Here is a 14163-nt window from a genome sequence, read left to right as displayed (position 1 = left end):
CAACCATTACCATGCCCTCTACAAATAACCTCTAAATTTAAATATCTCGGGGTCACTGTCACAGCCAACCCCCAGGATTACTTGAATGAAAATATCAAACCTCTACTAACACTTACACAATCTAAACTGTCTTCATGGACTAAACTGCCACTTTCCGTAGCAGGAAGAATTAACCTCATCAAAATGGTATTGTTCCCCAAAATCCTTTATATAATACATAACTCGCCCATATATATCCCTAAATCCTTTTTCAAAAAGTTACAATCACTGCTCCTCTCCATTACTTGGGGCAAATCCAGAGCAAAATTAAAATTCGATATACTACAGTGCCCCACAACATCGGGAGGCTTGGCATTACCCGATCCACAGCTCTATTACTTTGCTTCTCAACTGGAACAACTATCACATTGGTTTACTACTAACTCCCTACAAACTCCAGAATTAGTAGGCTTTTCAGCTAGTGACCGAACTAAGAATCTACCCTTTGCTCTTCTGAAGGGCACACTAATTACTCCAGGTACAAAAAACACAATCCTAACACAAGCCACCAGAATTTGGGAAAACTCCCAGAAAATAATCCCCTCCGAAATATGGGAATACCATACTCCCTTATGGCAAAACCCTCTCCTCCCAGAACTATATTTTCTCCCCAACTCCTCACTATGGGCAGACAAGGGTATTCTATACCTAGGGCAAATAATCCACAATGCAACAATACTCCCATTCTCAACCTTACAAAGCCATTTCACTCTTCCCCCTCTCTTCCAGTTCCTATACCTGCAGCTCAAACATGCCCTAAAAGCACAGTTCCCCTCTGGTCTCCCTACCACCGGGGTATCGCTAATTATGGAATTTTTAAAAGATGGCCCCATGAACCATCACATTGGAATGCTATACTCTCTACTATTGGAGCACCGATCTGCCCCAGTGGCGGAGCGATCTCTAAAAAAGTGGATACAAGCTGGCGTTCAGATAGATGAGGAGGAATGGAAAGACTGTCTACTAACTCCCAAACTGGTCTCCCCCTGCATTAGAGAGAGACTAGCCCAGCTTTACACACTGCACCAAAGCTACCTCACCCCAGCCCGAATCGCCAAATTTTCTACGGCTAATCCTCCCAACTGCCCCAAATGTTCAAGTTATAGTCCCTCATTCCTCCATCTTATTTGGTCCTGTCCGCCAATTGCAGACTTTTGGAAACAAATAATTGATTTTCTACATGATGTTATTGGCTCACCCGCCTCCCTTGACGTCAAACTTTGCATCCTCAACTTAGTGGATGAAGAAATCCCTAAATTTGACAAAGCTTTCCTGATTGAAACCCTCTTCATAGCAAAACAATGCATTACATATAGGTGGCTATCCCCGAACACTCCAACTCTAGCTATCTGGAAGGCGAAGGTTAGAAATAGTTTCCCATATAAAAAACTTGTATATGCACATAGAAGTTGCCTTACCAAATTTAATAAAATATGGGACAGATGGATCAATGCTCTTTAAAACGTATAAGCAATCCCGCCTGATGCTTCCTTTTCTGCTTAATAGAAACTTGATGACTCACTTCTAATACTCGCAAATATTGTCTATACTGTCAATTTATATTATAATTACAACTTGATTTGTATATGTTGATTTCCCTGTACACACTACCAAAGTACTTAACCTGTAAACATGCCTTTTTTATACGAAATAAAACTTTTGATTGATGAAAAAAAAAAAATACTTAACGCAGGAAGAAGTGAAGACAAGACTAAATTAAAAATAGACAAGGCACCTGGCCCGGATGGCATGCATCCTCGGGTCCTAAGGGAATTAAGTTCAGTTATAGATAAACCCCTTTATCTTATCTTTTGTGACTCTCTTGCAACTGGCAGAGTCCCAGTGGATTAGCGTACAGCCCACGTTTTCCCATTATTTAAGAAGGGCATAAAATCAGATCCAGGAAATTATTGACCTGTGAGCTTAACATCAGTTGTATGCAAACTATTTGAGGGGTTACTAAGAGATACTATACTTGGACTTTGCAAAGGCCTTCGACACTGTTCCCCAAGTCTGGTGCAAAAGTTGAGGATGCAAGGACTGGGGAAGAGTCTGTGTGCATGGATAGGGAACTGGCTAATGGACAGAAAACAAGGAGTTGAGGTCAATGGATCGTACTCAAAATGGGAGACTGTTAGCAGTGGGGTCCCACAGGGGTCTGTACTGGGTCCAGTGCTCTTCAATGTATTTATTAATGACCTAGTAGATGCAGTCGTGAGCAATGTTGCTATTTTTGCAGATGATACAAAATTGTGCAGCATCATCAACTCTCAGGAAGATAGTGTCATATTGCAACAGGATCTGGATAGGATGGCTATATGGGCACATAAATGGCAGGTGAAATTCAATGTTGAAAAATGTAAAGTCATGCATTTTGGTCGTACCAATGGTCTAGCACCATACAAAATAAATGGGATACAGTTGGGGACATCAAACTTGGAGAAAGACCTAGGCGTACTCATCGACAACAAGTTAAATAATCATACTCAATGCCAAGCCACTGTAGCTAAAGCTAACAAAATTTTGGGATGCATTAAAAGGGAAATAAAACACTCAAGATGCTAGCATAATATTGCCCCTGTTTAACTCTCTAGCAAGGCCACATCTGGAATATGGAATTCCGTTCTGGGCACCATATTACAAAAAAAGATATTGCAGTTTTAGAGCAGGTGCAGAGACGAGCAACAAAATTGATACGTGGGATGGATGGTCTCGCTTACCAAGAAAGGGTTAGATAAACTGGGTTTATTTAGTCTAGAGAAAAGACGCCTTAGAGGAGATCTAATTAACATGTATAAATACATCAGAGGGCAATATAATAGCTTGGCGGATGAGCTTTTTGTCCCTAGACCTTCTCAAAGGACTAGAGGACATGATCTGCGCATGGAGGAAAAACGTTTTAGCCATTTATTTAGAAAAGGGTTCTTTACAGTAAGAGTGATTAAGATGTGGAATGCCTTGCCACAGGAAGTTGTTATGGCAAACTCTATACCTGCATAGGGGGCTTAGATGCTTTCCTTGCGTTGAAAGACATCCATGGCTACAATTACTAGGTAATGCCTAATGATGTTGATCCAGGGATTCTATCTGATTGCCATCTGGAGTCGGGAAGGAGTTTTTCCCTTTTGGGGCTAATTGGACCATGCCTTGTAAGCAGGGCTGTGGAGTCGGTCCAAAAATCAACCGACTCCGACTCCTCAGTTTAGGATTCCGACTCTCCGACTCCTTTAATTTGCATATTACCATTTTGTTGATTAAAAGTATCTAACATGAAATTCGTCTCTTAACTGCCAACGCTTAGGAATTTTACAAGACAACTGAAGTGAGAAGGATATGTAGACTACTATATTTATTCCCTTTAGACTAAAACTAGTCCTTTCTATTCTATGGAAACAGTGCTCAACAACCCACATATTAATACACAAGATTCCACATTTAAAAAAGTCCACAACACCCTCAATAGGTGTGATCCACAGGTATCCAGTTAATAGTCCAACCAATAATTCTTCATATACAGTTCATAGCAGTAATGATATATTCTCACCGGAACAATAGGCCAACCACTAACGATTAGCAATCGCGTTTTTGGACCATGCCAGCACACGAACTCCTCCACTGATATAGGACTCCTCAGATGTGTGTATACATGTCATATGAAAGAGAGACACAGCAATAGTGTGATGCCGTTTACAGAGCATACACTATCCAGCACCACCAGTGCTCCCACTCCACTCACGGGTCGCCCTAAAGTGCCTCCACCAGCTATGCACTCAAGCCTCTCACCAGATAATATGGCCGACCCTTCACAGACCAGCAGCTCTAGCTTGTTGTGATGACTTTCTCTTGTGTCAGCAAAGAAATGATCTAGGGCTCAAACAGGTGTACCATAGCGTAATTCCATTTAATAAAATATATTAAAAAGAGCAAGTGCACTTACAAACATCCAGTTAAAATGCGCATATAAAACAATCCTCGAGGTGATCCAGCGTCTGACCGGCTCCTACAGCGCGCGGGCGGCGGCCTGCTGCGGGTATGCGGCGATTCCACTTAGAATTTAATGCTGAAGAGGATTTTACAACAAAATAAGGTAAAAAAAAAAAGAATTCGGTGTCTCTTTAACCACTTAAAGAGTAACTGTTAGCCCCCAAAGTGAAATTTAAATCTCTACAGCAATGTTTTATTTAGTATTAAAGTGATCCAAAAAGCCAATGCAGAACTTAAAAATCAATATAATTTTGTTACTATGTAGCCTTTTGCCCACGCTAACGACGCAAAGCCGCATATCTGATACTGATGAGCATGCAGAGCATGCCTATGTCTGCCCGACCCCCCCTCTCCCCCCCCCCCCCCCCCCAGGACCAGGTGCCGATCTATTCGCACCACAAACAGCTGACCGCTCTGACAGGGAGAGAGAGCGGGAGCACTTCCAGCGCCGCCACGGCAGAGCAGCCGCCGCCGTGCATCTCTCTCACATGTCTCACATGTGACTCGGCGGCGGCTGCTCTGCGTGGCAGACATAGGCATGCTCTGCATGCTCATCAGTATCAGATATGCGGCTTTGCGTCATTAGCTTGGGCAAAAGGCTACATAGTAACAAAATTATATTGATTTTTAAGTTCTGCATTGGCTTTTTGGATCACTTTAATACTAAATAAAACATTGCTGTAGAGATTTAAATTTCACTTTGGGGGCTAACAGTTACTCTTTAAGGACCACGCTATTTTTGTCAGATCTGTGCTGTGTGGGCTCTCCAGCCCGCAGCACAGATCAGGATTTGGGCGGGGCGATCAGACTACCCCACCCCTTTTTTTTCCACTAGGGGGATGTCCTGCTGGGGGGCGGGGAGGTCTAATCGCCGCCGCTGTGTGTGGCCAAGCGGGGGTGGGGCTCCTCAAAGCCCCCCTCCGCAGCAATCAGAGGCCGGGGATCGCCGATCTCCTTTACGGCGCTGCTGCGCCTGCACAGTAGAGACCCGATGATGTCCCTACACCACGTGACACGCCCCCCCGCCGCCGTGGACCGCACAGAAGCCAACTTGGCTTCTACACCGCTGGACGCCGGGAGGGAGAGGAGCTGCTACGAAGGCACCACTCGACTACCAGGAGCTGGAAGAAGCCCCAGGTGAGTGCAGTTTTTTTTTTTTTTTTTTATTATATATGCAGCGTGAACCTTCCCTTTAAGGGCACAGTCACACTAGAGCGTTTTGCGGGCAATTTCGGCAAAAGGTTCAAGCACTATCGCTTTTTAAAGCACTAGTGCAATGATACCCTGTGGGCCCGTTTTTACTTGGGTGATCTGCGTTAATCGCCGTCGATTAACGCAAATCGCCAAACATGTAGCCTGCACCATTTTCAGGTTATTTCCTGGTGTTCGCGTTTAGTGCAATAGAAGCGCTAATCGCGGAAAATCGCCCCAAGTGTGAATGGCGATTATTTGGGGGGGGGGGGCTGATCACCAAAAAACGCCAGAGCAAAATGCTAGCAAAAGCGCTAGAGTTTTGCGTTTTGTAAGTGTGAATGGGGCCTAACTCTGGCTTCGTCCAGTGCCCTGAAGTCTTCCTGGCCCCTTGCTGTCCTCCCATGTAGCTCGGTTCCCCCACTCAAGTGAGAACAGTGCTGTTTGGCCCTAGCCTTGTAAGACCCGTGACCCACTAGTGGTGCTTTTTTTATTTTGAAAATCACATATGATTTTTGAAATTACTAAGTAGTGTGATTTTAAATGCAATTTCTGTAGCAATCGCAATTTGCCCCTGTATGCCTTGAATACGATTGCTGCAAAAATGCTGCAGGCAGAGCTTTTATGATCGCTATACAATCGCAACACTGTAGTGGAACACCTCCAAAGTGTTCCACTGTTGCAGAGCTTTGCTGATCAGCAATGTTAAAGTGCTGGTATTGGGCCCCAGGCCTCAGTTTTTTGCAGCCTTTTGGATCAACTGGAATACTGTATGTGCGTTTTCAGGACAGGATCAATATTCTTTTATTGTTGTTTGTTTGTTCTTCTCTTTTCCCGTGTCTGAACTTGACGGACAGACAGATGTATGTTTGTTTTTATTCCAAACTAAAACTAAATATGTTCTGCTGTGAAGGCAGAAGTTTTAGAATGGAGAGCAGCATGCTGCGTATTGGTGAGGGGCAGTGATAGAGTTGTTAACCCTCTGTGCCACGTCCTGGTCCCCTGTACATGCTGTGACAGTTTCAGTTTTGGAAAAACAGATGGTCCTCATTTCTGCATACAAGGCGTTTCATTGTGGCCAAAGCTCAGAAATGTTAAATCCGCAGTAAAATCTCATTATAATAAACCTCTGACTTTAGTAAACTCAATCCACAGGTCTTGACCATGTGCCTGTGTATGTGTATATGTATTTGCACAATATGTAACGAATCCTGAAATAGTACACTTCTGATATAGTAAACTACTTGGCCAGGTCCCTTGAAGTTTACTATAAAGGTATTCTACTGTATATGAACATGATATCTGCTTTTGGGAACAAACATAATACTAATTTGTAAGCTGAAATACTGCCTTGTTTTCTATTCAAGCCTGTTGTTTCCATTGTTAAAAAGGATAAAGTAAACCTTTGTGATCCACAAGTCTCAAATGTACATATTTTGGTAGAGGGAAGAGGCTTCCACCTCCTGCTTCCGTCCACTGATCTAGCGCTGGGAACCTCAGACGTTTACAACTGCACCACCATATGCAAAGGAGCAGGGCTGCACTGTGCAGGATGGCTTGAGCAGTAGCAAGGAGCAAAAAGCCAAGCCTTTTAAGTTCCATGCTAGCATGCAGGCAGCTTGCAACCAAGATCCATTGACAAGTCCTTGTTGGGGGCTACGAGGGGTCCCAGTGCTGAAATGGAAGGGGGAAGGCTCTGGATTATCCATTTATGTAATTATACCCATTTGGGGCACTTCTTTACCCAAGTGGGTAATTATACCCACTTGGGGACCTGATAAAAATGTGTGTACAATCCCAATAATGTTCCCTTTTTTTTTTTTTTTTTTTTCTTCCCTCCATTCTGACTATAATGGAAATAATCCAGAGCTCTAAATGACAATCTCTCTGCAGTGGTAACAGCATAACTTTTACCGATAACTAATCAGAGCCCATAAATTCCTGTGGGGCTGGAGAAAAATACTTGAGAGCATGTTTTGATCTAAAAACCTTAGATGAACCTATACATGTGTACACACTCACAAAGCTCCTCTTTCATTGACTCATCATGTTGCCTGTACATACTCTAGAACAGTGATGGCTAACCTTGGCACTCCAGCTGTGACAAAACTACAAATCCCATTATGCCTCTGCCTCCCCGAGTTATGCTTAGAGCTGTCAGAGTATGGCAATGCCTTGTGGGACTTGTAGTTCCACCACAGCTGGAGTGCCAACATTAGCCATCACTGCTCTAGAACCTAGGTTGCCATTGTGTGTTACACATACCCCAGGGGCTACTTCTGATGGTTCTAGTGGGCACTCAGGCTTGACATAACCTCCTGAGCGGTATGGGCGAGCTCAGCTCGTCCATTACCGCCGGAGGGGATAGCATGGCCCAGGGAGATTAAAAAAAAAAAAAAAACTTTATGGTACAACATGTAGCTAGCACTTGGCTAGCCACATGTGCTGCCCGATTGCTGTTGCCTATTTTTGAGTTTTAGGAAATTTATAAACCCTATTTAAACCTTAACACCAAGTTATTTTAGCTAAATAAAAACCAACCGTTAATGCTCAGAAATTGTATAAAACCAATTAACATGTACAATTAAGTATCTCTTTGTCAGGGAGTACTTTGTGATAATCTTAACCAGGGCTGTGGAGTACTTGTAGAAGGTACAGACAGGAACAAAGACTATCATGCCCTGGGCAATGTAACTGTGGGTACATGTAAGAGTGATGTGCAGGTACTCTGCATTAGAATGAGAGGATTCTTCCTCTATTACAAATTCTTCATGTACAATCTGAACCAGGTTAAAGGGTGATAGACAACACCTCTGTGTTCAATGTGCACAACATTCTTAGTGGATTCCCTGCAGCTCTGTGGGGAGTGCATATGTAGAGTATAGTACTACTGTGTAACAACGTAAACCTGAGACAGATGAAAGGTACCCAAAAATTGCTCCGACTCCTCGACTCTGACTCCACAGCCTTGATCTTAACCATGTCAAGGGGTACTTGATGAGCACAGGCTTTTAAAAGAAGTACATCCCAATGTTGAGAAACAATGCTCCAGTCGCGGCAGAAAAGGCTTTTTCCTGCCACTGTGGCCAACAGGATGATCAATAAGATACAAATATTTTACACACATTTACTAACTAATAGTTTACACACATTTTTATGCAAATATATGAAGCTTGAAAATGGACCAATCAGGTTAAACCTGGGTGGGACATGATTGGTCCATTTTCAAGCTGCATATATTTGCATACGTTTGCATAAACTTGCAAATATTTGCATATCATTGATCATCCCTAGTGGCCAACAACACCTCCATTGTGTTTGTGTACCAGCCTTTAGTCATTGTGGCTCCTTTATTTTATTTAATTTATTACAGTTCTATTTATTGCTTTTTATCTTTCTACCATGGAAGTTGCATTTTAGATATTGATTGACATACCCACCTGCTCATTTTGCAAAGGGCAGAAAGCTAGCTGTGCTATATGGCAAGCACACTTGACTTCTCCACCACTTAGATTTTTTTTAATACCCGTAGATCAGTGTCACAAACCTTGATACAGGTTAGAATAGCTATCTGGTAATGAAACTGGCAGATTTCTCACTCGTTGGTTTCCACCCCCTTATTGCTGTAACATAGTTATCATAATGCTTTCTTACATGACTTTCATTTGTCCTCCTTTCAGCTCAAAATCATGGCAGGTCGAAGGGTTGCAATCAAGGCAATAGACTGGCTGGCGTTTGCAGAAAGGGTTCCTCCAAATCAAAAAGCTATGTTTAATGCACTGAAGACTCGCAGTGACAATGTGGCTGCAAAGTGAGTAATTCTGCTTTTGAACTCCAGTTTGTAACTTGCTGTCCTAATGTTTCCTGTTATTTGAATATGGTATACTAGCAAACTTTAGCCCATTTCAAAAACTGGCTCTAGGTCTGTTTCTCTGCCCGCTTGCTGACCCGCCGCACACCCGGCCACCCACTAACACCGCCCGTTCGGCTCCCTGGCCCCGTCCTCCTGTCTCTGTGAGGCTGGGTCTGTGCTGCGCACATGCGCAGTAGCAAAACGCACGGATCAGCTACAGAGAGACAGCACACCCAGGGACACGGGTTTTATTATATAGGATTCCAGATGTAAGCAGGCTTTTAGCCATTGATTTAAACAGTTGGCGGTGAAATACAGAAAAAGTTAATTTTTATTTAAAGGTATTTCATGGGTTAAATTTAAAAATATTTCCTTGAAGAAGGGGATAAGTTGTATAGGTTATGGGCTGTTGTAGCGGGAATATTCTTAAAAGTACAAAAGGTCACCACTTGTAGATTGTAGGAGCTGAAAGAACAGCGGGAATGAATGATGCTAGACATGGTTCAGACTTCAGATCTTGAACCCAAAATAAGTATAAGAAGTGTATGTGTGTGCATATACAGGATCTTCTCAAAAAATTAGCATATTGTGATAAAGTTCATTATTTTCTGTAATGTACTGATGAACATTAGACTTTCATATATTTTAGATTCATTACACACAACTGAAGTAGTTTGAGCCTTTTATTGTTTTAATATTGATGATTTTGGCATACAGCTCATGAAAACTCAAAAATCCTATCTCAAAAAATTAGCATATTTCATCCGACCAATAAAAGAAAAGTGTTTTTAAAACAAAAAAAGTCAACCTTCAAATAATTATGTTCAGTTATGCACTCAACGATAAGGGTCGGCACCACTCAGTAGTAATTAACCCCCTTGGCGGTATGAAAAATACCGCCAGGGGGCAGCGCAGCAGTTTTTTTTTAATTTTTTATTTTTTTAAATCATGTAGCGAGCCCAGGGCTCGCTACATGATAGCCGCTGCTCAGCGGCATCCCCCCAGCCCCGCCGATCGCCTCCGGCGATAGGCGATCAGGAAATCCCGTTCAAAGAACAGGATTTCCTGGAGGGCTTCCCCCGTCGCCATGGCGACGGGGCGGGATGACGTCAGCGATGTCGGGGCGTCATTGGGAGACCCGATCCACCCTTGGCGCTGCCTGGCACTGATTGGCCAGGCAGCGCAGGGGTCTGGGAGGGGGGGGCCGCGCGCCGCACCGGATAGCGGCGATCGGGCGCGCGGCGGCGGTGATGGAGGTGCTGGCGCAGCTAGCAAAGTGCTAGCTGCGTCCAGCAAAAAAAAAATTATTTAAATCGGCCCAGCAGGGCCTGAGCGGCACCCTCCGGCGGCTTACCCCGTTTCACACACGGGGTTACTGCTAAGGAGGTTAAAGAGACACTGAAGCGAAAAAAAAAAATGATATTATGATTTGTATGTGTAGCACAGCTAAGAAATAAAACATTAAGCAGGCCATACACTGGCTCGATTCGCGGCCGTTTCGACAGCAGATTCGATCCTGGGATCGAATCTGCTGCCAATCGTTCGCGGTAAACGCAGCCGCCGATCCGATTTCCTCCCGAAATTGGATCGGTCCGTCGATCGCGCCGTGCAGGAAATTACCCTCGATCGCCCGCGGGTAAAGTGCGCGTCGCTAGCGGCGGCCGATCCGATCAAGTATACATTACCTGAGGCTGGCTCCCGGGCGTCTTCTCCGCGCTGCACGGCTCTGTTCCGGCTCCATCCATCCCGGCGCTTCCTGTGTCACTGCAGTGACCAGGAAGTTCAAATAGAGGGCGCTCTATTTGAACTTCCTGGTCACGGAGTAACACAGGAAGCGCCGGGATGGAGCCGGAACAGAGCCGTGCAATGCGGAGAAGAGGACCCGGAGCCAGCATCAGGTAATGTATACGGGGGGGGGGGGGGGGGGACAGGCGGCAGGAGCAGCTCAGCAGATGGTGAATCGGTTTCAGGCTGAAATCGTTTCACAATCTGTTTGCAGTAAAGGCAGCCATACGATCCCTCTCTGATCAGATTCGATCAGATAGGGATCTGTCAGCTGGTCGATCTAATGGCACATCGACCAGTGTATGGCCACCTTTAAGATCAGATACATCAGTGTAATTGTTTCCAGTACAGGAAGAGTTGAGAAACTCCAGTTGTTATCTCTATGCAAACAAGCCATGAAGCTCTCCGACTAAGTAATAGCCCATACTCACGGGCAGCAAATGTTGCCTGTCGCCAGCACATGTGGGCGACAGGCCGGCGACGGCTCCTCGCCAGGTCCCTCCGCGTACACACGCGGAAGAGGGACCAGCGGCATGACGGAAGCTGTCGCCGACGTTCCTCCTCCCCCCGCCGGAAGCTCTGTGTACCTCAATGGAGGTTGCTGTCGCTAGTCCGCGTACTCACGCGGACTAGCGACAGCTGCGGCGGAGTTGCGGCGGCAACTGTCGCCAGGCGATTGAACTTTTCAATCGCCTGGCGACATCAGCGACGTGCGACAGTTCGGGGTGCGCGCCCGTTGCGGGCGACAGTTCGGGGTGCGCGCGGCCCATACTCACGGGCGACCTGTCGCCGCAACACGCGCGCGTTGCGTGTTGAGGCGACAAAAGTCCCTCGTGAGTATGGGCCATTAGTCGTGGAGAGGGCTGTTATCTGACTTTTATTATCTCAACTGTTCCTGGACTATTTACTTTTTCTCTGCTAGAGGAGAGGTCATTACTTCACAGACTGCTCTGAAAGACTCATTTTGAATGCTGAGTGTTGTGTAATGTGCACATATTATAGAATGATGCAATGTTAGAAAAAACACTATATACCTGAAAATAAAAGTATGAGAATATTTTCTTTGCTGCTAATCTTCTAGTAATTATTCATAGTACACAACCAATTCACTATATCATATATTTTTTTTTTCGCTTCAGTGTCTCTTTAAAGCTCTTTATTCAAAAGTGCATACACGGCAGCAGCGTCTTCTGTGTTTAGCAGTCTGCTACAGGTGGGGGTGAGTTTGCGCTGATATACATATGTTTTTGTGGTTTTGCGTATAACATTTATGTATTATAGTGAAAGTTTCCCATCAGGTCCGCTCCTGGGATATTTAAGGGTGTGTAGGTGTCACTGAATTTCATGGCTGATGCAGTTGATGAAGGGCATAGTCCCGAAACAGCGGTCTGTCCTGCTGCCGTGTATGCACTTTAGAATAAAGAACTTTAATTACTAAACTTACCTTGCAATAATCCCACGCCAGTATCCTCAGGAGTGGTCCCACGCCAGTATCCTCTTATGACATCCCACCTCCCTCCCACACCGACGAACTCCCACCACTAAATGGTCACAGTCAGCCTCTGCATCGGTATAGCAGAGGCTATGAACACGAAAATGTTGCCTTTGAAACAAGAAATTTCGGCCAACAGTGATGCAATCAAAATGGCCACTGGGAAATACCGGAACGCTGGAGGCCACACTAGAGTGGCGAAACCAGCCATTTTTGTGGGAGGGAGGCGGGATGTCATAAGAGGATACTGGCGTGGGATTATCGCAAGGTAAGTATCCCTGGTTAATTTAGAACAATAAAGGACTTTTTCCGTTGTTTATTTCTTTTTTTAACTCTGCTGAAATGGGTAAGGGGTACCGTGTACCCCTATACTCATTTCTCCTGGGGAGGGGGCGGCTTCCAGGGTCCGCTTGTTAAAGGGGAACCCCGGATGGCCCCATGAACCCCCCAGGACGTCGGCGGCCCCAACCTCCTCCTGGGGCACCGGAGGTGGGGAAGAGCCCCTTGTCCATGGATTGGACAAGGGCTCTGGTGGAGGCTTGACTGCCCCTCTCCTCCAGAGCCCCCCCCCCCCCCTCCCATACCATGGACCATGCGGGCTGTTATAGCTCAGGGTGCGAAGCCCCAGTCGGCCGGGGCTCCGCATTCTATCCCAGCCTGCATGGGGGTTAAGGAGGCTTGGGAGGTTTTCATGAAATGTATACAATATGTATACAGAACTCGGAATGCAGTAACCTGTTCTGCAGCAGTGTCATTTTACACAGTTTAAAAAACATTTTTCCTATGAGACTTTAAAATCGTTTTTTTTCAAAAACTATAAGGTCTTTTCACAAATTTTTTTTTACCATGTTCCTACTCATCTGCTTAACATGCATGCCAAATTTGGTGATGATAGCATGTAAGGGGGCTTTACAATTAACCACGGAATGTAGCACTATTGACTTCAATGTAAACGCGAATTCGGTACTCGGAGTTGCCGAATTTTCGAATTTCGAGTGCTTACTCGGAAACTGCCAAATTCCGATGGCGAATTCGGAATCCGAGAGCTCAGCCCTATTCTCCATGATAGCAAAAATAGCACAGCTGGCTGGGCTTACTCAGACCTGCACATCTCAAACGATGGCAGACGATGTAACATCATACGGATGCGACCTCTTTGGTGTACCATGCGTTATAAAGACAGATTTAAGTGGCCACCCGCCCAGCTATCACATGATTAAGGCCAGAAGTGGCCGATACGCGTGGTGAAAGGTGTACTACTCCAAGCGCCCACGGTCCACATATCCTGCTGAAGCCTACAACGGAGCCTGGCGCCGGCTGACCGCATGGAAGGCATAAGACAAAAAGGACATGGTGGATAGTAGCTAGCTACTACAGGGACACTCTTGCACATGCTCACGCTGACTGGCATCTCACTGGAGGGACTCCAATTGTGCTGGACCTAACTATGCGAGCGAACAATCCATGCGGCAAGTGCACTTTGATCACAGCTTGCTCTGTCACAGCAGGAGGAGGACCAGCAATCTCAGATATAAACGGCCCTGGATCAAACTTCTGAGTGGTGAGAGCCTCAGTGAGGCAGCATCCGTTGATTATGTTTAGTGTCATGTGCATACATATGCAACTGCTGGAAGTACTGTGAAGTTTACTGCATTGCACTTGTGACTTGGTCTGGATGTTCAATTGCTCTGTTTATAGCAGTGGATAATCTGTTGCATACAGTATCTGCTCTTAACCATACATTGATGCATGCTAGCAATTAGTGTCAGGTTATGCAGCTGCTACTTATTGGGATCCCAGGTGTGAGTGGCGTGTTTGA

The 14163-nt window shown here is 45.2% G+C and overlaps 1 protein-coding gene across 1 annotated transcript in view; it reads left to right on the top strand.

Moving 5' to 3' along the window:
* ATP5PD (ATP synthase peripheral stalk subunit d) overlaps positions 1-14163 on the top strand; it is a 61015-nt gene that overhangs the window by 13538 nt on the left and 33314 nt on the right. The window contains exon 2 of the mRNA XM_068264286.1: positions 8895-9025. Coding sequence (XP_068120387.1) covers positions 8904-9025 — 122 coding nt within the window. The 5' untranslated portion in view covers positions 8895-8903. The remainder of the gene's footprint in view (positions 1-8894; positions 9026-14163) is intronic.

The sequence above is a fragment of the Hyperolius riggenbachi genome, chromosome 12 (assembly GCF_040937935.1).
Source record: "Hyperolius riggenbachi isolate aHypRig1 chromosome 12, aHypRig1.pri, whole genome shotgun sequence".
NCBI classification, from domain to species: Eukaryota; Metazoa; Chordata; class Amphibia; order Anura; family Hyperoliidae; genus Hyperolius; species Hyperolius riggenbachi.
Note: the sequence above shows the minus strand (reverse complement) of the source record. Positions and strands in the feature narration are given on the sequence as shown.